At 33.0% G+C, this 27146-nt stretch overlaps 1 protein-coding gene across 30 annotated transcripts in view; it reads left to right on the top strand.

Annotated features, from left to right (window-relative positions):
• Nucleotides 1-27146, top strand: part of LOC126744584 (protein turtle) — a 735337-nt gene that overhangs the window by 433971 nt on the left and 274220 nt on the right. For all 30 annotated transcript variants that reach the window (XR_007663236.1, XR_007663238.1, XR_007663237.1 and 27 more), the window contains one exon: nt 10676-10931. Coding sequence is in view for 27 of the 30 variants with exons in the window: in XM_050452059.1 (XP_050308016.1) it covers nt 10766-10931 (166 nt within the window). In the remaining 3 variants the exon portion in view is untranslated. The remainder of the gene's footprint in view (nt 1-10675; nt 10932-27146) is intronic.

The raw sequence follows: 27146 nt of genomic DNA on the forward strand, positions 1-27146 counted from the left end.
GAAAACGAAACAAATGACATTTACTGGCAGTTACCAATAAATAAAGATCACTAAAAGGAAGTAATCGGTAATTATGTTAGGGCTGATAAACATAATTTTTCACATTAAGTTAAAAATATGTTAAAAACGGTTACACTTTATTTATGTTATTTAAAATAACAAAGTTGACACCTACTTCCGTATAACCGTGGCATATTGCCAAATTTTCAAAATTTTTGAAAACTTTGTTTCCGAGATATCAATCGCGTCTATTCGTCGTGAGACACCCTATATATCTTAAGGCGTATATCTATCTTGAGGTGCGTAAGCCAGAATTCTATGAGAGCATAGTACACTGACCTCGTCACCTCAGGTCAAAGTTCTTCACATATCAGTCAAACTGCATAACATCCAGATAAAAGCCTCCCTGCAAGCTTTGAGTATCAAATTCTAAGGTGCCATCAAAGATGATCCCAAAAATCGATCCCGTAGTGTGATGTGCAACTTGTGAGCCCGCAAGGGTGACATCATTCAGGGCTGCCCCAAAGCACAATATTTTATTCTTTGAGAAAAGGGAGGTTTGAGTCGAACCATTGTTTAATTTGCAAGAGGTTTGTAGTTAAATTGTAGTAAAATAGAGAATCGTGGTGTCATCGCTAAATAAGGTAAATTTTTCGCTTACGCCTAGATTTGCAAGGTTATTGATATTAATGAGAAATAGTATAGGGCTAAGGACAGACCTCTGAGGAAAACTCCACAACATATCTTCATGATCCGAACAGCTAGAACTCATAAATAGCCGCTGCCGACGTTCCTTTAGATAAGATTAGAGTCATGACTAATGCAGTCAAAAGCTTTTGAGAGGTTACACAGGATCGCTACGGAAGCTTTACTATAATTTTTTTCAAAATAAAATTCGCCAACGATATTATAAATGGCATCACTTATGTTTGAGTTTTCCTAAAAGCCACACTGAACCCCACTCAGGATACCATTTGTTAGAAAAGATATTAAGCGAGTTTTCAGCAGCTTTTGAATTACTTTTATGAGGGTCAGAAGCAAAGAGATGGGTCTAAAATTGATGAATCATCAAAGACTTCCAGGCTTGTGGATAGGAATTACCTTTGCTGATGTCTGACATGTCGTAAGAGTTCTCATTCTCCAAAATGTGTTAATTGCTTCAGCTAGTACATTTAGCACAGTGTTTGGTAAATCTAAGAAGATCTCAATATAAGCCATTTTCATCACAAGAATTTTCGTTTTTAATGTTGGATAGTACCTTTTTAACCTCATGTTTGTTGGTAGGAAAAAAGAAACGTGAGTTTTCAACTGAGGTGCTAGAAAGAAGAATTGTTGAATGAACTGAGGCTGAACTGATGCTAAATGTACTCGGAAATATTGCAAAAAAAAATTGATCATTAGTAGAGAATTTTGGATGTAGAATTAAAAGGTAGGTGTTATTTTTCCGAATATCCTTAATAATTCTTTAACATTCCCTGGGCCTACTAAAAGAGTCATTCATGCGTTTAGTATAAAATACCCGTTTTGAGACCCTTATATCATATACCGTAGCCACCTTTCCATAATATATCGTAGACTGGAAAAATATTGATGAAAATAATGGCATGTAGCATACTTCCCTTTCAAGTGAAGAGATTGTAAATTTTTGCAAGCCCTAAGAACTCTGGTGAACAAGAAATTATAACGAGGGATTTCTTTAGTTTATTTTTAAGTTTTATAATGGGAAAGAAAATGACAAAAAGCTTGATGAACTCAGCATGAAAATATGAGATTGAATCCTGCTCAGCACATGGTTTCAGAAGGATGACATAGCCCCACTGGTGTTTCATGTAGAAGTAGCCAGTTGATTTTAAAAAACATACATTTTATCCCAATTCCATTAAACAACCTTATGAATAAACGAAGAAATAAATTAATCATTAGCGATCAACGATTTATTTGTAATGTTTGTTGAGTGCTCTTTTTTCTTTAATATTACTGAGAATCGACACGTTTGCAGGTACGAAGTACATACTCAATTTTTTTTAAAAATATAATTTGTGGGCTGAAATGTATGTGAACCACGGACGTTGGACGTTACTTTTTACCTGAAAATTTAACAATGTAATTTTTTTTAATGTATCCAAGTTATTGGAAATCACTGTTGAATCAACAGTCTGAGCTTAAGTTCAGGCCATTATGAAAGATAACTGTTAAAAACCAAAGGACTAACGTAATTTTGGATGAACATTTTCTAGGAAGATGTATTGGAAGAAGAAATCATATTGAATAGACTGTTAGATCTCGTGATCTATTACTACTTGAGATTTTCTGGTAAGGATATTTAGAATCCGAAATTTATACTACATTTGTACCACTAATTCGAACAAATTAACACCTGAAATTCTATCTTATGTGCCCGAACATGTCCTAAAAAGAAGTGGTGGTCTTTTACATTGGCAGTTTGAGCATTTAATTAATAAAAAATAAATAAAATAATTGTTAAGGAATTTTAATAGCTATTTTATTATCCTTTTAAGTCTTTAAAATAAGACCATTATTAAGTAGTCAAATAATAGTAAAAAATCCAATTTTTTATCTACTTCTCTATATATTCCTGTATTTATTAGTAAACTGGTGGTCATTTCAAATTGATATTTTAAATTATAACAAACCATTTTTAAAAAAATTTTATACGTTAAGAATTTGAAAGTAGCACGTACTTGTACGAACTTTACACGTACGAAACTTGGATGGTCGAATCAGGATAAAACTAACGCCCAGGAAGAGTAATGACTCCAAGAAATATCACTAGACCACCATTCCTATTTAAATTTTTAAGGATAGTACCTCCAGGTAGAGGTTGATGTTAAAACTTTATTAATGAAAAATTATTTCATATCCATAAATTCAAAAATTGACGTGTGCGAGCAGTTTTTATTTTTTTACGAAATACTTGAGAATTCTATAGTGAAAAATGTTTGCGGTGCCACCTTGTATATCATGAAAAAGGGTCAATATCTGATTGATAGATGCCATTTTTATATATTATCCTATTATTAAATGAAATAAGAAATTGAAAATGCTTACCGACCTGCAAATCTATACAGTCGTAATGTACCTTAATAAAAGTAATTGCTTTAGCTTTTTCCGCAAATACCATTGTACCAATAAATTATTTATTTACTGGAAGATTTCAGTGTAATTACAGCGAAACCAACGTTGCAGAAATAATAAAGAAAAGATTAATTCGTCGAAGGCTCTTTGGTAAACAAAGGTGTCACGTAGCAGTCTGCAGTATTTGCGCAAATCGTTGAAATAAAATAAACCTATCAGGGTAAACTTTTCGTTTCATTTCCTATTTATTTCCAAATATTTTATCTCTTTTAAATTAAGTCTATTCCATTGGGAAAATTTAAAATCCTAATCATATTCTATAATCTAAATTTAAATAACTTTAATATTCTGTGTATCACGTGTCTTTAAATTATGCATAATATTGTCATGTTATGGTAATAATATTCTTAAAGAACATCTTATTTCGAATATATACAAATATCTAGGGATTAAAAAGAGAATTTAAGCGGGATAAAAGTAATATGCTTTGCCTGCACGCTAAACCCTTACGTACTTAAATTCAGCTTAGGATTAAAGTCCCTATGCAAGGAAAATGTATTAAGGCCTTAGATATTTGCATAATAGTTTTAATATTTTTCATCTATATGACATTTTTATAACTAGTCTAATAATTACAGCTTATGCAGCAATAATTATAAGTTTTAAGAATAAGTAATATATCTATGAAACATTATTTTACTTATATCGTTTGATAATAGTCTAATTTATATTTTGATAGCATATCTTCTTAAGGAGAAGGGGATTGGAATTCCATTCTTTCTTCCTTGAAGAGGACAGGAAGCTGAACGTGATACTGAGAGGACTTGACCAAAACTTCACGTTAGAAGAGGTCGGGGAGCAGCTGAGAGCGACGGGGTTTGAGCCGGAGGAACTGGGTTGGTTTAAAACCGGCCCAGGCCGACGAAGACCCACAGACCTCATTAGATTCCTCGTACCCAAAGAGCAAGAGAATGTGTTTGAGATTGATAACATTTTAAAAATCAGGGTCCGCGTCGAGCGCTTAAGGACTCATCGCTGTCAGGAATATGGTCACGTCCTGAGCAATTGCAACGCAAAGCCGCGTTGCCACAAATGCAAGGGCGAACATTTCTACTCAGAATGTGTAAAGAACAGAGCAACCCCGGCAGAATGTTGCAATTGCGGCGGTGACCACCCGGCGAGTTACTGGCGCTGCCCAAAAAATCCTAATATAAAAAACATAAACAACCAAAAAAAAAAGCTTCGCTGAGACCTTGAGAACGACCAACGCGGACTCTAATAACAGGAGGGCGGAGTGAAAGGATGGCAATACATCATCACACATGAATCGCTCCGAGCTATCAACCAAAAACACAAATCTCCTAAACCTCTTAAGTTTGCCTGACGGGATCCTAGAAAAGAAAATCGACAATCTAACGGCAAAACTTGAGAAATTAAACACCAACCCGGCGATCAAGCTATTGCTAAGAGTCGAGGCCTAGGTTCTCGCAGTGTCCGTTCGTTTCCTTCCTAACATCACAGAATAAAATAAACGATCTCACAGAAGCGAAGGCTAGCCCTTTTTACCGAACCGATTTTTCGTTCAGGCTCCTCCCATTTACCCCCATTGTAACGGGTACAACTGTCGTCGCCCACGTGGGGTATCGGGTCATAATTAGTGTATTAGTACGAGCGTTAGTGTGTATATTTGCGATATTTTGTAATTTGCCGTTTTTTATTTTTATTAAAGTAGGTATAGAAAAGTTACATTATTATGTATTATTCATTATTATTATGGTTGTATAAAAGCTTTGAAAAGTTCAGAGTATTCCTTAATTAATTTGTCGTGCCATGCAAATAAATACAGAATAAACATTATTTAATTTAATAAACATATATGTATATACCTAAACCATATGTATCTATGTGTGTGTACATACGTGCAGGTACATAACATTGTACATAGATAAAAATATTAAGGTTGATTTAGGTATACAATATTTTTAAGTGATAAAGAATAATGACTTTAATTTTCAATTATCTGTCTTTTTATGGACTGGTTTACCCATGCAAGTGCATAATATAGTAGTAGTAAAACCCTTAAAAATCTTATATTTTGTTCCAGACTATCATAATGGACGGCGACTATACAACGTATAATACCTTTATAGAATATGAATATATACCTTTCTAAAATATGGACGTATGTGTGGTACCTACATATGTATATAACAATACATACATATATCTTTTTATATATAAATATATAAAAGCCGATGATACCTATTCTTAAATGTGTTGTGTTTAAAACATACGAGAAAACATACCTGCGTATAAACCTTCCAGCTAAAATTTAATTTAAAAATACCTAAATATGTACATATGTATATGTATATTGTTAACATATTAACATCACATAAATAGCAGACTTTTTCTCAGCTAGTGCCTTACTAAAGGCAAATATTATTTACCATTATCATAAAATAACTAACACAAAAATTCTATTCCAAAACAAATTAAAAGTATACTAACCCACACCTCTATCGTGTATCAAAACTGTCAAATAACAATTTTTATAAAAATAATAATTATTATAATTATTCTAAAAAGCAAGGACCCATATAAGCCTTAACAAAAAAAATCCTATTTGAAATGTAACTAAATTTTGTAGTTTGCTCCCGTATTATATGAATATAACCATTTCGATTTTAAAAATAAAAGCACTTCGTTCGGTGTATGCGTTTACTACAACTTTACGAGATATCTCAGTGTATTGCGCCGGGTGCATCTGTCAGTTGGGCTTATAAAAAACTGGTTCACGGATATCAAAGGAGCCGACGCAAGCCTTCGCTTCTGTGAGATCGTTTATTCTGTGCTAACATGTTCAAATCCCAATTCCCATCCTTACAAACCACATAAAAATTAACCTCATACAAAACACAATCCAACCGCCAAAAACCTAAAATATTACCAAAAAGCACCGTAATGGACCGGTTACGTTCACACCTCCGCCCGACCTTTTCTCACCAGCCAAAACTTCCGTAGTCTGAGGGGGCGTGGTCTGCTCCGCAGGCTCGAGTCACCGAACATAAACTAGAATAGAAGGATCACTCTAAGCGCCGCCCAAAATGTTGCCTGTCTCACTCGCTTTCTGATGCTACTCTTTTTTGCTGCCCGGTGGCGACTGCGTTATACAGGGGCGTCTTCAATATTAGAACTATAATAGCGTTGTGCGGAAATTTTGTACTTTAAAAATGCCGGCGATATGTTGCGTAGATGGCTGCAGAAGTAAAAGGGGATATACATTTTTTTAAAAATAAAAATGGATTAGTTCACAGAAAAAAATACACGCTTTTCTTCAGTATATCTTAAATACCTCGGAAAATTGAGATCTTACAAAAAAATCTAATAAACAAAAGTTGGTTTAAAAATAAAAGATTGGCTTTATAGGCTCTATAAAGCCAATATGGCTCTATAGGCGCCGAGATACAACTGTGTGAACATAACCCCTTTTTTTAGATAACAAAATATAATGACGTAAAATAATAACTTGAAATAATTTTAAAAAATCACGTTTCTTAGACAAATATCTAGCATGTTTTTTCAAGTATGTACTATCAAAAACTTTAAAAATAAACTTGATTGTAAGTCATTAGCATAAAAATTAAAAAAGTTATAGGAATAAAATAAAAATAATTGCAGTTTTAAAAAAATTTATCATAAAAAATTATGTATTTATTTCAAAAATTAAAGCATAGATTTCTACAATGGACTATATATAGGTACCAATAATATGTTCAAAAAGTATCAGCGATTTAGAGTACATATTTTTTTTAACTCGTGATTTTAATCTAAAAAAATGCAAAATTTTTGGTAATATTCTGTTATTAGTGGTGGTTTTTAATAGTGAAAGCTATCCGATTTATTCTTAGTTGCATTGCAATCATTTGAATGATATAAATTTTAGCCACTTATACCGTCTAACCATACTAAAACTGCATTTTTTTGTCATTAAGGGTGGTTTTTAAGGGTTTAGGTTTCAAAATATTGATGGGTACTATAATCCCCAATGTAAAACTATATTTATTTTGCATATTTATATGAATTCTAGGTTGTAAAACCCCTATTTTTGTTTTAATGGTTTGTTCTTTCATCCCCTATTTTAAAAGCAAATAATTAGGCATTTAATAAGTTTTTTTTATTTAACTACCTTTTTATATTTCACTGTTACCGAGTTCCATATGCTGAGTGTTGTTATCACATTATTATGTAAATTTAATTAAATATTTAAAAAATGGCTATATTAACGAAGTTATTATTAATTAAGTGTATGTAATATTAGGTAGGTAGTTTCTTGGTCAGTTGAGAAAAAGCATGAAAGGAACATAAAGCTAAGATTTAATTGTGTACATTCTAATAAACTTAATTTTAAAGCTATCTACCAAGTGTTTTTCTTAAAGTTATTTGTTCAAAAAAAAATACTTAATAATATTCTTTCAATTTCATTTTAACAATAATACAAAGTGCCTTTAATTTCAAAAAATTCCATATATTACACGCTGCCCGCCGCGATGTACGAAAATAATCCTTATTAAAAATATTTCAAACACCCCCCGTATCGTAAAGGATTGCCGTCGAAACTAAATAATGATTTACGACCGCGTAAAAAAAGTCGGCACTGTTTAGAAGTCCCCACTTCAAACGGCCGCAAGAGAGTGAACCTACTGTCTTGTTCTTTATACTGTGCTCGAGTCCAATAACATCACACCCAGACCTCATAAATACAAGCAACCAAACCTTAACCCGACCAGTCGTTTCCTATTCTCTGAGAGAGTCACAAGTCCAAGCACCTAGCTAGATGCGACCCAGAATTATAAAAAGATGGCGCCTAATCTCGACAAAGGATCAATCACAAGACCGGCAAGAGCAGTACAAGCTAGTCAGGAAGTACAGTGTAAAACATCACATCAATTTATATTTTAGGTATATAAAACGCTTTAGTTTAGGATATAGTGCTTGAGAAGAGTAAAATTTAGCTTTTCTTAAAGAAATTTTCCAGACATACTTTTGAGTAATGGGATCCCTATTTATTTTATTTGTTGCCTCCCATAGTGTAAGCAGTAATTGATTGCGGTTTCTACTAGAAATAAATATGTCAGTTTTAATAATTTCTAGTATAAATAATAATATAATAATTTCAATTTTAATTTTAAATTATGTAATATAATATCAGAACTTTATATACAGGGTGACAATTTCAAGAGTAGCCATGGCTTATAGTTTTTAAACCGTAAAAGATATAAAAAAATGCTTAAAACCGTTTCTATAGTAACAAGGGGGAACCAAAATGATGAATTTTTTAGGGATATACTATCATCTCCCTAACCCCCAGAGCCACACCCTTAAAAATTTTAAATTGGAAGGGTAGTCGAGTGATACCTTGTTTGAAAGGTCTATTAATTCCCTATATTTTGCCGTCTTACTCATTAAAATCAATGCAACCATTTCCGAGATATGTATGTCCTTTTAAATGTTAGTCAATTCATTTTACTATCAGAATAAAAATATTTATTCTGATACTAAAATGAATTGTTAAAAGCCAAAACAAAACTCCAATAAATAGTACACTTATACTGAAATTATTGAATTGTCGGAATGGTATTTGGCGATGTAAAAAAAAGGAAAATTTTCGATGCCTGCCATTCTCGAAATATTTGTTGTTTTTTGTTTATTTAAATTTTGCCTTAAAATGTTCAATTTTTGGTTTGGTTAGTAATATCGTGGTTCTTTTTGTGATTTAAAGTTCGCTCACTGCTCTAGTTTTATTTTTACAATGGTTTATACGATCGCCGAAAGAGTTGAAATGATATTTATTTATGGTTCTCAAAATCGCTGCTTTCGTAGAAGTGCCACAATATTTGTACCACAATGAGAGGCACCCAGATAAGCAGGTTGGGCATTATTACATCTAGAAGTTGGTAAGAAAATTTGAAGAAACTGGGTTTGTAGGTGATATAAAGAAAAATCAGCCAAGAATACTGGATGAAGCAACTCAGATTGAGGTTCTTGGGCATTTTGCTATGGATCCTGGTATGTCGACTCGGCAAGCAGCAGCTGCCACAGGAGTGTCTCGTGAATCAGTACGAAAGATATTAAAAATTAATAAATTCCATCCTTACAAGCTACAGATTGTTCAAGAACTTGGTGATGACGATCCATAGACAGGCGGATCGAATTTTGTGAATTAATGACCCAAAAAATAATAAATGAGCCACATTTTATAAAAAACATTTGTTTCAGTGACGAGTGCACTTTTTATTTAAACGGTAACGTTAATAAGCAAAACTGCCGTTACTGGAGTGATGAGAATCCCCATATTTTTAGGGAAGGGCACACCCAATATCCCCAAAAAATAAATGTGTGGGCCGGAATTCTAGGGAATAATATAATTGGGCCATTGTTTATTGATGATAATCTAAATGGAGAAATTTATGCTGAAATGTTAGAAACAACTGTTGAGCCTTTAGTAATAACGGAATTGGAAACCCAAAGGGATGAAAATGGAGATCTTGTTCTTGTTGAAAATTTATTGCATTTTCAACAAGATGGGGCCCCACCACATATGTATTGACTACCTATATCTCACCCCTCTCGATTTTTTTCTTTGGGGTCACCTAAAATCGGTCGTTTTCAAAACGCAGCCTGCCACCATTGAGGAGCTAAAACAAAGAATTACACAAGAGTTCCGATTATTAACAACTGAAGTTTTTAGAAATGTTCGTCAAGAGTTTGAAAACAGATTGTACTTTTGCTTGCAAAATAATGGAAGCCACTTTGAGCATTTAATAAAATAATTAAAGTTTAATGCAGATTTTTATTGTTTTAAAAATAGAATAAACGCAATATTGCAGAGTGTTTTCCTAGTTCTTAACCATTTGTACTAATGTTCAAATGTTTAATATTTTATGACATTTTCAAAATATGTTAATTTTATAAGAAATTAAAAAACACTTAAATAACCTTTAATAAAATATTAAAATTGGCATAACTCTAAAATAAATGCATTGATTATTATAAGTAGGGTCGCATAATAAAGGGAATTAATAGACCTTTCAAACAAGGTATCACTCGACTACCCTTCCAATTTAAAATTTTTAAGAGGGTGGCTCTGGGGGTTAGTGGGATGATAGTATATCCCTAAAAAATTCATCATTTTGGTTCCCCCTTGTTACTATAGAAACGGTTTTAAGCATTTTTTTATATCTTTTACGGTTTAAAAATTATAAGCCATGTCTACTCTTGAAATTGTCACCCTGTATATATTTTACCCAACTATACACTTCAAAAACTTGTAGAGATAAATGCCGCAATATTTTTTTTTGCTAATACTACAAAAAAAAAACGGTTTTCTGCGGAGATTAAAAATATAAACAATGTATTTATTTAGCGCTACGTTGCCGACTCCCGGCATGGATAACCTAATTTAATAATTTATATTTGTTTTATTTTTACCTAAGTAATCTTATACGTTGGTCCTGACAAAAAAAAGTAAAGAAAACCCTTAAAGCCTTTTTTTAATAAATGCTTTCTATTTTTTCAGACGAAACTGTATATAATATGTGTGCTGAAACAGTGGCTGCAGCGGCAATGAGGCGTGCTGTGCGCTAGCATTGACTATGGAAGCGCCGGTATGGGCATGCGCACGCACCTCCGGGCCCCTCCGACCCACTCATCAGCCGCTGCGTTCACAAACTCGCCGAACTCAACGCGCAGCAACAACTTGCGACCTACTGTGCGCCTGTCCGCTTTGCCGTCACTTTTCCTCGCCGTTGCTCTTTGCTTGCTCCCAGTTACAGGTAAATATTAAGAAGTATTATTATTTATTTTTATAACGGGATACCCCATTACATAAGTAAACAATATTCAAACAATTTTTACTTCGGAAAATGCCCAGAATTTATCAAAATGATATTTTTATATTTTTTTACACATACCACGCGATAACTTCTAAACCAATAAACTTACAACCATCAGGTTTTTTTTAGTCGATTAGAGATATAAAGGAGGTCACAACGGAACTAATTTGGGTCTCCTAGTTAGCTTAGTTTGTCTTGGAGAATGGAGTAAACACGAAGGTTTACTTTTATTGTTGCATGATTTTCGGTAAGCGAGAAACTTTTTTGTTTGAAGGAATTTCAGTATAGTAAAGTAAAAAATGAAGTTTTAAGTGGACAAAGTCGTGAAATAGTTAGCAACGTATTAATGTTTATGCAAGCAGAATCAGTGGCTGCTGGCAATGGTGAAGAAGTTATTCCTCTCGCAAAGGTATGTTTTGATCTGAAATTTCTCGGAATAATGGATTAGCAATGGCAATGGCCCTAAATCCCACCCAAAAGGCAAAAAGTACTTCAGTTAACCAATAAAAAATATTTATTTTTAGGTTTAGGAACGTGTTGCTGCAGCTACAGGTGTTTCTATAAGGAATATATGTAGAATCAAGAACAAAGCAAAACTAGTCGACATGGGGTTTGTAGAGGACATGGAGTACCAAGGATGTAAAGAAAGTCTTAGAAAAGAAATACATAAAAATGATGAAAATGACGGAGACCAATTAGTTGAGGACAATAATAAAACTTGTTATGTTTAAAAAAAACACTATTAAAAGTTTTAATTCTATAATTAATATATTTACATAATAATTTAAAAACATATTGCACATTTACAAACTAAAATAAGTTTTATTATTGTCCTCAGCTAATTGGTCTTCGTCTTTTTCACCAATTTCTTCGATTCCAGATAAGTCGCCATCGTTAACATCATCATGGTCGTCATCATCATCCTTTTCATCCAAATCACTTTCAGAGTCACTGTCTTCACCCAACCTAATAATCAGCTCCTCCACAACAATATCCATTGTTGTCAATGAATTCTTGCTCAAACCTTTTGGCTCGCTCACATCGAGCGTTCCATTTTTCCACTGGAAATTCCCCAAAGAAATTGCCACAATACTCAATGACTTTGTTAAAATTAAAATCTACATTTCTTTTCGCCACATACTCCTTCATTTCTGCCCAAACCAGCTCAATAGGATTTAGGTCTTGGGGATAAGGGGGTAGCCGTAAAACCTCGTAACCATTTCTATTAAAAAGGTAATGGATTTCATACCTCTTGTATTTAAATCCATTTTCGCCACCGGCATGCACAATAATAAGGCGCGGCCCCTTGCTTATTGGTTTTTGAAGTCCTGCTAGGGATTCATTACTCCAATCTTCGTATGAGTATGAGTCGAATGGATATATCTTTCATCCATATATATTATAAGTCGTATTTCTCCTCTATATAGGCTCACCCTTCTAAGAAACTCAATCAGGCTGTTGTTCCATTAGAATTTTCCGGTTGTTTTTCAATTTCCTCCATCGAAACCCAATTTTATGTATTTCTTTTCTTAGACTTTCTTTATAACCTTCGTACTCCATGTCCTCTACAAACTTTTTATGGACTGCCTTTAAAGTAAGAACCTCCCTTTCGGTAACATGGTGGTTGATAATGGTTCTTCTTAAAACTCCCAAGTCCGCTTCGTCCAGATGAGTTTTAAGTATTCGATCAGGTCACTTTTTATTGGGGGTTAAAAATGTTGTCGTACGGCCCGTGTCGACTAGTTTTGCTTCGTTCTTGATTCTTCGTATGTTCCTTATAGAAACACCTGTTGCTGCAGCAACACGTTCCTGAACCTAAAAATAAATAATTTTTCTTGGTTAACTGAAGTGCTTTTTGCCTTTTGGGTGGGATTAAGGGCCATTGCCATTGCTAGTCCATTATTCCGAGAAATTTCAGATCAATACATACCTTTGCGAGAGGAATAACTTCTTCACCATTGCCAGCAGCCACTGATTTTGCTTGCATAAACTTCAATACGTTGCTAACTATTTCACGACTTTGTCCACTTTATTTTTTACTTTACTTGTAAAAGGCATTTAAATATAAAAAATATATTTATTTTATATATTTATTTAAGTCTGTATACAGCTAAGATAGACTAAAACAAAACAATACTGAAAGCGTGACACGCACGTGATCATTAACTTGCAGGTGGATAGGACGGCCCTGATTGGTTCAATAGGAACTCGGAAGCGACACCCACAGTGCGGCCCGTCCACAATTCAAAACCTGCAGCGGAGAACAATCTTTTGTTTTCGTCCCCTACACGTTATCAGCGCCTGTCTCTCTCTGTTTTATACAATCACGTGCGCAGCGCATGATTGTGTTTATGTTCAGTCTATCTGTAAAAAGCGGTACATTACACTTATAAAAACTTTAATATATACTGACTATGCACCCGTACTAAAATCACCGATGCGAGCACCACGAGAGATTCCATTTATAGTTCAGTTCAGAGATCTATTAGAATCTTTGATGTACCGCGAATAGTCCGTGTGCCGGTGTTGCTTGTATTGTCACATGACATGCATGTTTAAATCGCAAAATTTTATGTGGAAAGAGTCATAAAGTAATATTTTAAGCGATATTTAATCATTTAATTAAATAAATAAATGTTTTAAGCATTTTTTAAAGAATTTATACATTTGATTCGTAAAATTTGACTACATGCACCCCCGTACTATTTTTTAAACGCCTGACCTTAGTCACAGCCACTTAAGCGTGAAAATTTGCACAGGTCCGGCCTTAAATTTATTTGTATTTAAAACTTTATTATTCGGGATTTTTGGGTTTAGTTTTATTAAGTTAGAAATTCAGGATAGTTGATAGCAGGATAATATTTAATTTAAATATAAGATTTAAGTACGTAAAATGAGTTTAACGAAAAATTTTAATTTAATAAGTTTAGTTTTTAGCGCCATCAGTGCTTTATAACAAGTGATGAGAGAATAGATGATACGAATTTACTTAGGCCCATTTATTCTGTGGATTAAGGCAAGTTAATAATACAATTTTCTAAATTCTGTTTTTTTGCCATTGTTCTTTAGCAGTTTCTTCCATTAAGAAAGACTTGTTTCTCTGTTGCCGCCATGGATTCCAACTTCATCTCGCACATCAGCATATGGATACTAAAGCATTACATTACATATACTTTATTGTGTCGCTGAAGGACAAACAGGGGCAGTAAGCTGTAAAGAACAAAATTTGAAACTTGTTTAATTAATAAAAATATGGTTTTCTTATTATGGCAAAAAAGGGACTTTTTCCCAGAGAATGGAAATTATACATCAATCATAAATGTATCATACCATGTTTCGGCTAAATAATATATGGATCTTTTTTCCACCCAAAATTTTTTAATTTTCCTCAAATATTCTATACACTACCTGACAATTCCATTACATCAGCTCTTTTATTAACCATCTTAAGCTTAAATCCAAGTTATATCAGGTATCTCCGCAAGGTTGAGACTGAGAAATGTTTGTCCCTTGCCGATAAGGTGTCTATGGTCAGAACCTCATTGTTTTTGTATTTAAAATACACACCTTTCCTTAGCAATTTGGCAATTCCCTTTGATTGTCCTGCATCTTTCCTTTTTATTCTGCCTTTAATCCTTTTTTTTTACAGGCATATTGTATTATAGGAAACCCCTGCTAAAAACGCTGTTTTTTGCAAAGCACTACAATCATTTGTGAACTGAGGATGATTCCTTAGATTGTTATAGATATTTAGATAAATTTGTTTGGCGTCTATACTCAAACAATTACGTTTTAAAACTGCTTGATTTCCTCTGTAGCTTCTACTTCCCTTGCTTCTTTTTGCTTCGTTAACACTAGAAAATGAACTATCAGAACTATGTAATGACTAAATCACTGTCCAGATCACTCTTATTGTTTTTATCACAAATGTTATTGTCTTGTACACCCACGATCTTCATAGGCCCGCACAAACACTTTCCTCTTCATTTTCCAAATTTTCCTGCCTATTTTCCCAGGGTCGAAACATTTTAAGGTCTTTAGGTATAATACCAAAACAAATCCACAAACACAAATAAAAAAACATACTTCCTCACAGTAAAAACTGCGAAAAATTTAGACGAATACAGGCCAAATTCTAAATTCTTTACTTTCATAAACGTGTAAAAACTATGGGAAAACACATCAAATAATAACCTCACATGGCCCCCCTCTCAACTATTAAAGGTGATAGACCCATCCAACAACTATTTTAAAGGCGATAGACCCATCCTTAAAGAGCTCTTTAAAAACACGTCGAAAGTAATACAAAAACTGCTCAAAAATTTATTTGGGTACGGCCCCGTAATTATTAAAATCAGTAGGATAGAGAGAGATACACAATCACTTGCACAGCCTAAAGTAGGAATCGCCAGAACGGAGGTGTTTTATCTTTGTTTAATAGACTGGCTAAAAAAAGGTGACAAGTCTGTGAGTGTTGGAAGTGTTTAAAATATTTTGTAAGATGCTTGGATTTTAGTCCGCGGTCAATTTTTTTATATTATTTTCTTTCTAAAAATTGACATTTTTAAAAGGAAAATAAAAAATAGTATAAAACATGGGGTTTTACGTATATTTAAAATGATTTCATAGATAGACAATATAAAATTTTGCCATTTAAACATGTATATCATGCGACAATAAATATGACATAGGCGCACGGACTAGTTAGTGCGGCATCTGCGACACATCAAAGATTCTAATAGATCTCTGAACTGGACTTTAAATGAGCTCCCGAGCGTTATCAGCGTTAGGCTACTGCGCAACCAAATCAGAGGCCAAGCTAGAATGGTCAAGCCATAGTAACACAGATTACCTAAACCAGATGCGAATGTAAGCCAGGCGGCATGATCTGCGTTCCCCACTATTTTTGTCTGCTCAACGTCGGATCGAATAGTATGGGAGCACAATTGTTTTAGTTTTACGCTTGCTTCGGTACCCGTGACGCTGAGAAGTGGCATAGTGTGAGCGCAAATATATTTTTTTAACTATGACGAGTTATTAGTGCATTAAATTATGTGACAGCTTTTTAAATAAAACTTTATCTGAAATAATAAAAGTTCAAGCTAAATTACAGCTTAAAGTAGGCAAAGCTAAACGATATCCAGATAGTTATAAACAGTTTGATTTAGTTTTATATTTCTTGGGGCCAAAAGCATATAGATTTCTCGCAAACGTACTCAACTGGAAAAAATGACACAAATTATTGTTTCAAAACCAGGACTAAACGAACAAACATTCTTGCTATTAAAGTTAAAACTATGTCTAAACTTGACACGTATTATACCATATGTATTGATGAAACATCTTTAAGGTCCTATCTTTATTTTAATTTAGCAAAAGATGAAATTGTAGGCTGGTAGGATATTGGAAAAAATGACAATAATAATATCATAGTTTAATGTTGCTGCTATTGTGGTTCGCGGACTTTTTCATAACTGGAAGCAACCACTGGCTTATTTTTTGTAAACTCCCAACTTAAGGCTTTAGATATTTTAAAAATATTAACTGAATGCGTTAAAAAATTATCAGATGCTGGTTTATTTATCCAAGGCTTAGTAACTGATATGGGCTCTAATTTTATACAGCTTTCTACAATGCTAAAGGTTAACGAAGAAAATCCTGAATTTCAATTGGGCGATTTGAAATTAGTTTACATTTTTGACCCTTCCCATTTGTTAAAGGCTACTAAAAATAATTTAGCCAAAAATTATTTTCATTTTGATAACAAAGTAATGTCTTGGAAGTTTGTCGAACAATTTTATGAAAAAGATAGCCAGCAAGTGTATAGGTGTGCTCCGAAACTTACTAAATCCCACATATATCCTAATAACTTTGAAAAGATGAAGGTAAAACTGTCCACTCAAGTTTTAAGTCATAGTGTTGCGAGTGGAATGAATACATATATGACTTTAGGAGCATTTTCTGTTGATGCTTTACCTACAATTGAAATTATAGATAAATTTAATACTTTGTTTGATTTGTTTAATTCTACAGATACGTTCCACCCGAATAAATTTAAAAATGCATATCAGGATCTTGATTATCAAGTTGAGTTTTTAAATCACATGTGGCTATTTTTGAAAAACCATGAAATATGCAATAAAAGGGGAAAAATTTGACAAAAAAGTGTAAGTTTCGTTCGTGTTAGATGATATCTATCCATGGATTGAAAGTTTTATGGCAGCGCCTTTCAAATTGCGGATTTAGCTACCTAAAAACCAGAAAAATAAATCAAGACTGTCTTGAAAATTATTTCGGATAAGGCAACAAGGAGGGAATTGCGTAAATCGAACCCCAATTCAATTTTCAATAGATACTTTTTTTTTGAAACTGAACAACTGGTGCAAGAAAAATTCGTGTTAAAAAATAAAGAAAGTCTATGAACCATGGTGGAAATCATCCGCTACCGGTAAAGGCCTCGCTTTGGCTGGAGCCGCGCCTTTGTACACCGCTTGGGTTACGAACTTGAAAGGTGCTGACGCAAGCTTTCGCATCTGGTTTAGGTAATCTGTGGTAGTAATCCAAACACCCAAAACTAATCCTCTGTAGTATAACAAAAATAAATCAAATAACAGAAATATGTAATATATAAACCGAGATATAAACTCAAAAGGTTCAAACATGAAAAGTAAATAACAGAATTGCTTTTTAAATAAATTTACTGACAGGCCAAACACTTAAATATTGCAACTATTTATGAGTTTACAGTAACAATATATGGGAGAATGTAAAGCATAGAAAGGCTGAAAGGCACAATTTTAATCCCAACTAGTAAATATAAGTATATGTACTCCAACAAGCTGCTACAATCTATGTAACCATTAATTAGTTTAGTACGAACATCATACCCGACATATTATGCCTACGTCCCAACATAACCATATGTAAACGACTCTTAATTAATGCATAATTATGATCAGCCATAAACAAACCCATCCTCAATACGCAAAATGTTAAATTTTTCTCAAAAATCTCAAAATGTATGCTGAACTCTTCCCACAGCCAAGTTGTGTACTGCCTGCTAAGGTGACCAAACTATGGAGGCATATTCTAGCTTAGAACGACCCAGCGAGCATTAGACACACTTTATAGTATCAAATGAAAAATGCTTACAATGCCTGAGAACAAATCCAAACATTTTTGATTATTTAAGTGTAATTTCATTCAGACGTTTATTGAAAGATAGATTCTTTTGAAAAATGACCCCAAATCTGTTACTCTGGTTACATAATTTAACTGTTTCTCATCAACAAAATAGGCAGTAGTATGTTTTCTGACCCGCTTATAAAAGCTAATAAAACAGCACTTCGACACATTCAGACTAAGCTTACTATTTCTACACAAATCGGCAAGTCTATTCAAGTCTTCCTGCAAATGTGTCTGATCCCCTTGATAGTGAATTGTTGATGATTGATAGTGTGTGAACAGTACATACACCAAAAGACGCATTACGTACTATGGACGTATATAGCACGTCGGCTTTCCGCAGAATTCTACTTTATATGTAAGTACTTTTAGAATGTTTTATATATAGGACATAATATGATGTATTTAGGATGTTTACGCGACTCTCACGCCTTTTTTTGTGTGGTAAAATCTATTTGGGAGAAAAAATACCTCATTTATAAAAACTGAAAAAATATTGATCGAATTCGGTTACAATTGGTGTCAGAAGTAAAGGATATCTAGAAGTCCAATTTAGTGAATGACTTAACCTTTAGAGAGGCAAAACTAAAAACCGATAGGTTAATGAAGTTACTGTTGAAGACATATATTGAGGGGCAAGATAACGCACAAGAAGGGTAAAAAATAAGAAAATTGATAAATGTAGCAAAGATCATAAAAGAAGGTCTTATGGTTGGAACCTTTGGTGTGACAATCACATTAGGAGAAAGTTTCATCACTACCCAAAACTATTTGTTTTATTTTAGACACGTGTTTCGCAAACGATGTTAACATCTTCGGGAGAAGATTAAAACTAAACTAAAACTACATAGAAGATGGCCTGAATATAGAAAATGAAGATTTCATAAAGACCATAAGAGATTTATTTAGAAGCTGAGATAAATCAATATCAGTTAGTCCCAATTGTTCCTTTATTTTTTATCCTATAATTTACTATATAAATTGCTTATTATAAATCATATCGTATAATTGGCATTAAAGTTTTTAGTAGGTTACAAATACGCAGTATTTTGCTTATTATATTTTCTGCAGTTAAAGTATAAAAAAATCGTTTTTTCTGTCAGAACTGTTAATCTCAGTGTGAAATATTCTTTATAATCTTATTTTACTTATTTCTATTACTTAACATAAAACTGAATACTTTGATGAATTATTTTATTCTAATAGATTTATTAAAACGGTAGAAATTCTTCACGATCTTCACCAATCTAAAATTAATATTTTTATTAAAAGAGGTTTTTTATTAATTGATCAAAAACTTTTCACTTCATAGTATGATTACAATAACAATTCTCAGCTACACAACATTTGTTTATTATTTTCGGATTGGGTAATTTGAAAACAAATCAAGTGCTTTCCTTAAAACTTACTTAAAACTGACATCTTTAATAAAAGATCATTATCGCCAAATGGTCTGACCAATTTTCGCCCTAAAAAGTCACGTGCTCTATTAGTGGCCTCCGAAGTGTCAAAACTCATTATCGTTAAAATGATAATATGCGAGGTAAGTCAACAGCTGCTTTTAGATTTGAAAATGGGGTTTTTAAGCTAATTTAGGTCATTAAGATGATGATTTGAAGTTAGGTAACAGAAATTTAAGATTTATAAAGTAGATATGGTTTAATATAAAATAATAACAACATAAATAGTTTGTTAAAAAATATACAGCTAACCTATACAACTAAATGTCACTACAGATGTGACATTTAAAGAATTATAAAGTCCCATAATTCTTTAGCAACAACATTAGTCCTTTCAAGAGACTGAGGGACCTAATACAACGACGCCACTTCCAGGCATGAGATTTTTGTTTTGGCTATGTTAAAAGTGTGGTCGTAAGCATGTAGATAAAGGTACTACAGTTTACTTATTTACTTCGACGAAGCCTTCACATAATCAAGATTGAACTTCACTTCAGGTAAGTTCATTTAATCTTGTAATTATATGAAGGCCTCGTCTCGTAAATAAGTAAACTGTAGATTTTTAAAGCCTCAATTTGCAACAACATTAATTTGATTTAGTAATTAAGATAGATATAAATTTTGATTAGTTTAGCTTAATTTCTCCTATACCTAATACATATTTCCCCTATTTTTTACTATAATATTAATGTAATGTATGTATAATATTAATGTATGTAATAATAATCATCATGTAAAAAAAGAAACAAAATTGTTACATTACACTTGTTCTAATCTTAAAATAGTTTCAGCAAAATTGCTGCTATGATCTAATGGTCTATTATATACCGTGGCAAACATTTGAGAATTTTTAGACCATCCCGCTGCCCGCCTAATGGTGTCAAAATTTAACCCTTTTCTAGCAGGTGCCGACGTTGCAGCATGTCTTGTACTATAAGGCTTAGACTTATTTGTATCTACCCCACTTTTAACCAGAATGATTTTTATCCAGCGTCTAAAGGTTGTGTTGACGCCTTTTTAAAAGGTTTCTTGATAGTTATAAAAAGATCAGTTATATTCCCTTTAAGAGTTCGTGTTTTCTCTAAATATTCCAGTAATGTACTGACAACACATAAATTAGCATTAGCTTTAAAATAGGGCAGATTTATTATAGGTTGTGGTCTATTTCTTCCTGATGTTTTAATTTGTGAGGAAACCTGAATTCTTATATATTCCTTTTCTCGAAAATGTTGTTAATATCGATCAGCGATAACGTTTGTAACCGCTGTCCTGAAGCTAACGCTAAAAGAGTAACTAATTTTTGTGTAAGAAATTCTAGGTTTAAATCTGTATTTTTTAAACCTTTTAAATAATTAAGAACTGTAGCAGGGTCCTAAGAACTTTCGTATTTCGGTTTATTAGGCCTAAGCATAAAAACTCCTGTAAAAAATCTGTGAATACGATAAACTTGAGCAAGATCTGGCTCTGCTATTTAGGCTATTGCGGATCTGTATGTATTTAAAGAGCTATAAGAACTACCTTTATAAAACTGATTAGGTAAAAATTCTAAAACGTTTACCACTGTTGCTGAAAAAGGATCTAGCTCTTTCAGCTCACAAAACTTCCACCATAATCTAAGCCCCGAATCGTATTGTCTTAACGTACTATCGGTAATAGAGGACATACAAATTTCCAGAGATCTCTCCGGAACATTTTCCATTAACAGCGCTTGCCTGATAATCGTCCTCCCATCAGTGAAAGGCTGCCTGAGAGAGGATGTGGGGTTCTGTTAAAGTGAAGTAACCATTGATCCGCTGGAAAAATAATCGGATCATCTACTAATAATGAAATAAGAACTGGATACCAGGATTGAGAGACCCAATTCGGTACCACCAATATACCTTCCGCCTTATTAGAAATTATTTTTTGAGGGTTCTAGATATTACAAAAAATGGGGGGAATGCATAAAAATAAAATGATTCCCAATTTACTGTAAAGACATCTATTGCCTGTGCTTCTGGATCTCTCTGCCATGATATGAAATTTTTACATTTCTTTTTGATGCGAGAAGCGAACAAATAAATATTTGGATACCCCCATTTAACCATTAATTTATCAAAAGCCCAATCGGCTAGACTCCATTCCGTCTCAATTTGAAATTTTCGTGAAGCTAAATCAGCATCTTTATTATCTTCAGATTTAATATATCACAGAAGCCACTATAAATAAGTTTCGCTTTTCGCACCATTGCCAAATACTCCGTGAAAATTTATTTAATTTTGGAATATGGACACTGCCCATACGGTTAATATATGCCATAGCAGTAGTATTGTCGACCCTACATAAAATACAGACATTAGACAATTTATTCGCAAAGCATTTTATAGCAAAAAATACAGCCAACAGATTTATATGATATTTCCTTTCAGCATCAGACCAAAAACCCTGAGAACTATTATGATTACAATAAACTCCTCAGCCCAAATTTGATGCATCTGAAAATATTGCCAGAGCAAAATTATTATATAAAATTTGATTTTTGCTTACTGACAAATTTCGAATCCACGAATGTACATCTTCAAGAAGATTGTTGGCAATTAACATGGGCGCATCATAATTTCGTCTACTATTTTTAAGAGCTAAGTACTTTTCTCGCTCAAAATGCTTGGTATATAAAATACCATATTTAATTCCTGGACATACCGATACTAATTTACCTGTCAGTTTAGCAAATTCTCTAATACAACATTTTTTCATAAATAAAAACTAATTTAATTTAATAAGTTATTTAGTAACTTTTTCTTGTGGAAGCGAAATAGTTATATCTATAGAATTAAATTGAAAGCTCAAAAATGTACATATTTTTTGAGGGGTTAAAATACTTTTCTTACAATTTATAACAAAACCCAAGTACTCTAACAATTTAACTGTTTCTAATGCATTGCGTGTACATCTTTCAACAGTTTCATCTAATAGAAAGAAATCATCCAAATATATTGCTGACACAAACCCTCTCTGCCTTAAGGAAGAAACCACAGGTTTCAAAAGTTTTGTAAACACCCAGGGCGCACGCATATTCGTAAAGAACATTTTTAAAATAAAAAAAATGTTCGGTAATTTTTATGAATTGGAATCATATAATAAGCATCTTTTAAATCAATCTTGCACATCCAAGAATTAGGTTTTATTAAAGTTGATGCTATCTTATAACCTTCCAACTTATAATGTTGAGTAATAACAAACTCATTAAACTGTTTAAGATTCAAAATTAACCTATTTGTGCCATTCGGTTAAGGAAGAATAAAAATGTCAGATATGTATTCATCTTTACATGGTTCTATCTGAAAATACTCAATAACTTTTAAATTTCATTATTATATTTCATGATATTTTCCTCTTTAATATACCACCTCTGTCTATTAACATTTTCATTTTATAGGGGTTTACTAATTAAGGGAATTTTAAAACCTTTTAGCCAAGACAAAACTTTCTTATCACTAAACAATGTCTTCCATCTATTTTGATAACATTTTTAACGGCCGGCATAACGACTTACGTTTTCTACTGCAGTTGGCGGAATCTCCTGGGCCTGCTCTCCTTCTGCTGAGTTGTTGAATTGAATTTGGTGTGGAATCGTTTTTGAGCATTGGGGCGGCTCTGCCGTTCTCCGCTGCGAGGAGCTGCTTGAATTCTGCGTCTGCCCTGCGTTGCTCCCTGATAATTGTAAGACAGACTTCGGGAGTTTAAATGCGGCAGCGATTGAGATCTGGGTTTATTTAATGTGGTTCTTAAATTATTTTTAGCCGGCTGTACAGACTTTAATTAGTGAGCTGATGCCTACAGTTTCTTCGCCGATTTTAATCTCGCCTCTGAATCTTCCCCAAACAACCATTTATCAATAGGGCATTCTGCCATAATCTTTTTCCAATCCTTATTAAGGTCGAAAGATACCAGGCTTTTTCTAGATATGGATTCGGCGTTAATTATGTCTGTAATTATATGTCCTGCATCATTTAGTCCTTCCACATACCCCTTTACTTCTTCCCCCCCTCCTTGTTTTTCCAATATTTTTGACACTACCTGCCCAATGGCAGAAAGACTAGCCACTAGTTGAATCTGAGCTTTCATTAATCGTTCATCTCTACGAGCAACCGATTCATGTAAAGCCTCTTTTACCATTATATTTAATTGTGGTGGACCCACTGGTTTCATATTTTCGGGAGAGGGGTATTTATTTAATAATTGCTGTCTAACACCATCATTTAGTGCCTCTTTTGTAATATGTAACCATCTTTCGGCTATTTCTGGTTGTATTGGTTCTCCCACCGGATCTTTTGTTACTAACTCTTCCCGCAAAACCGTCAATATATCTTTGTCGAAAAGTTTACATGAGGAGCCTGCGCCTATCTGATTATTTAGTCCCAAATCTGTAAGAACATCCACCAATGTATTCTTATATTTATGTTTCTATTTTCTTTATCCTAATACCCAATAATTTTTGATATTTTATATAAAAAACCCCAAGATAATGTACCACCAACGTACTAATATCTGAATGCTATTTGATTTAAAATCGTAAAATATAAGGATACCGCCAATGTATCTTTATTAACGATAATATAATATATTTAAGGTTTATGCAAATAACATCAATAAGCAATATTCTAAACATAAGGATTACCATCAACGAATCATTATGTTATGCAAAGCTTTCAAATCATTTTATACACATCCACTTATTTTCGCTTAATATGCAATTTTAACTTTTTTATATTAGTGTTTTCTAAAATAAAGAACCACCAATGTTCTTTAGATATATTCTTGCTTATTTAGTCAATAAACATACAAATGTACAAATGTAAATATTTACATAGACATTATATGAACCCCATTTTTCTAATAATCAATCAACATTTTGTGTATATTTACCTTTTGTATCTTCTTCCGTAACAATAGACTCTGCCGAACTATATGATGCATATTTTTCACTTTTGTCACCATTCGAATAACCGGAATAACTCTTTCCATCCGAATCTGAACAGGAACTTGAATCGTCCGAAATAATTCTCCTAGGCTTAGATTTATTAGAAATCTTACCTACCAAGCACTTAATTCTATTTTCCATAGATTTAAGATATTTTAAAACACGATCATTCGAACTTTCCCGGGAACGCGTACGTTTATTTTTCGCCGATTTTGGCATTTTAAAAATCTCTTACTGAGTAGTCGTACGCACACAAAAAAATACTGATGGATCTAATACAACGACGCCGCTTCCAGGCGTGAGATTTTTGTTTTGGCTATGTTAAAAGTATGGTCGTAAGCACGTAGATAAAGGTACTACAGTTTACTTATTTACGAGACGGTAGTTCATACAGTTTGCGAAAAATATAAGTGTTGGCTAACTTAGGTAACAAATAGAAAAACAAACGTTGGAAATGTTCTGTTTTATGCCTAGGAACATCAAATAAATTATTAAAGCGCGTGTCTGAAGAGTATTTTTTTTTATTAAGCTTATCAAACAGATAGCCTGGACAGGAACTATCAAGTAACCGCTTTGCTAGGCAACTCAGGTGAAGCCTCTGACGATTGCATATTTTCAACCAACCAAGTTCCCAAAATTTTGAGAGTGATATGATCTCTTACACTCACTCCAAAAATGAACCGTACACAAGCATTTTGTATTTTTTGAAGCCGGTATTTTGAATTTCTATTAAAAAAGGGCCAATAAACTGTGTCACCATAATTGCAGTTTTATAAGACAAGCGATTCCGTTAACTTTATTTTCAGGTTTGTGTTAATAATTTCCCTACTCTTGTACACATTTTTCATAGCACAGAAAGATTTTCGAACCACCTGACTTTCTAACTTTATGCTGTCATCAACAATAATACCTAAATATTTGTATTTATCTACATTTGGCAATGGTATATTATACATAATTGCCGATTTACTAGGATTTAATTTTAGTCCATTGTTAGCTGAGTAAAAATATATGGAATTTAAATCGTTATTAAATTTTTCTATACATGCAGGTAGTTCTTCTTTGTCAAAACTAGTATACAAATCAGTGTCGTCAGCATATTTGTGTACACAAGATATTTTAATTGCTTGTCCAATATCGCTAGTATACAGAATAATACAATAAATGACCAAGAATGGAGCCTTGTAGGACTCCTCTATCCAGCGGCAAAAATGATGATATATTGTTATCAATTTCAACAGCTTCAAACCGATTGCTCAGGTAGCTCCTAAAAACAGCACACTGATACATTTGATGTCAAAGTATTGCTTTTATTAAATTTACCCCTTATTAATTCACAACCCTGTATAATATAAAACTAGCAAACGTATGTACTTGCAGATAAGAAATGTAAGTCATTATTTAAGAAAATAAATTAAAATATTACTGACTAAGTTCTGGTTCTGTTTTGTTCTTTTCCTTAGTTTTATTAACATACAAATCAAGCATATCAAACTGTACAACAAATTGCTACCTGCCTAATATCATATACAAATTTCTAATATTTAGGCATTTAATGTGTTCAAGTAGATTGAAAAGAATATGATAGAAAGAATCCTCCTTAAAAGATTGGAGGCGGTGTTTTTGTAGACAAATAATTTTAGATCTCCCCAGAGGAAGAAATCCAAGAGAACAGAGAAGAAGGCGTAAAAGTAATAAAGAAGAGTACAAAAAGATAGCAGAGATAGCAGGCACAGAGTAAAAAAATGGCTAGAGAAGACAAAGAAAATGAAAAACAGAAAAGCAGTGAGACAAGATAACATTTAAGGCTGAATTTCTAAAACTGTTGGATGATGAAGGAATAGCCTGGATTACCGATATCTTCAATAGAATCTAAAACTTTGTAAAAATCCCCTAAAAACGGCTGCAATTATAATATATAGGGTTACCTAAAAGAACCTAGAGCAAAGAAATGCGAGAAATATGCAGACCATCAGTCTCATGAGTCATATGTTTATATTGTCTCTTAACATCTACAAAAGATTTTAACCGAAAACCAATTTGGTTTCATAAATGCAGTCGGAATCAGAGAAGCATTTATTAAAGTTCAAGCTCTAATCTAGAGATACAGAGATGCCAATTGTGATGTATGCGCATATCTAATCTCTTATAAAAAACCATTTGAGTACGGCCAACATCATAAAATTATCAATATCATGGGAAAGGTCATCTTGGACAGTAGAGAGAGAATGTGAATGAGAAGAGTGGAGAGTAGAGATTAATTTTAAATCTCTAGTGGAATTAAATAACATGCTTATGACTTGATGAAGATCGAACGAAACAAGTAAAAATACATTACATTAGACTTTAACGGAGTAGAAAAACGTATCATTTTGAACGAAGTCAGCCTATATCATGATTCGCCGACTATATCATGGTAATAGTAGATAGCTTGGAAGCACTGGAAAGGTTTTTCGACCATATCGAGCAGTACAGTTAACAATATGGTCATAATATCTATATTAAGAAAATGAAACATTTGATCATCAACAAAAGATATATTAATGG

The sequence above is a fragment of the Anthonomus grandis genome, chromosome 14 (assembly GCF_022605725.1).
Source record: "Anthonomus grandis grandis chromosome 14, icAntGran1.3, whole genome shotgun sequence".
Classification (NCBI taxonomy): Eukaryota; Metazoa; Arthropoda; class Insecta; order Coleoptera; family Curculionidae; genus Anthonomus; species Anthonomus grandis.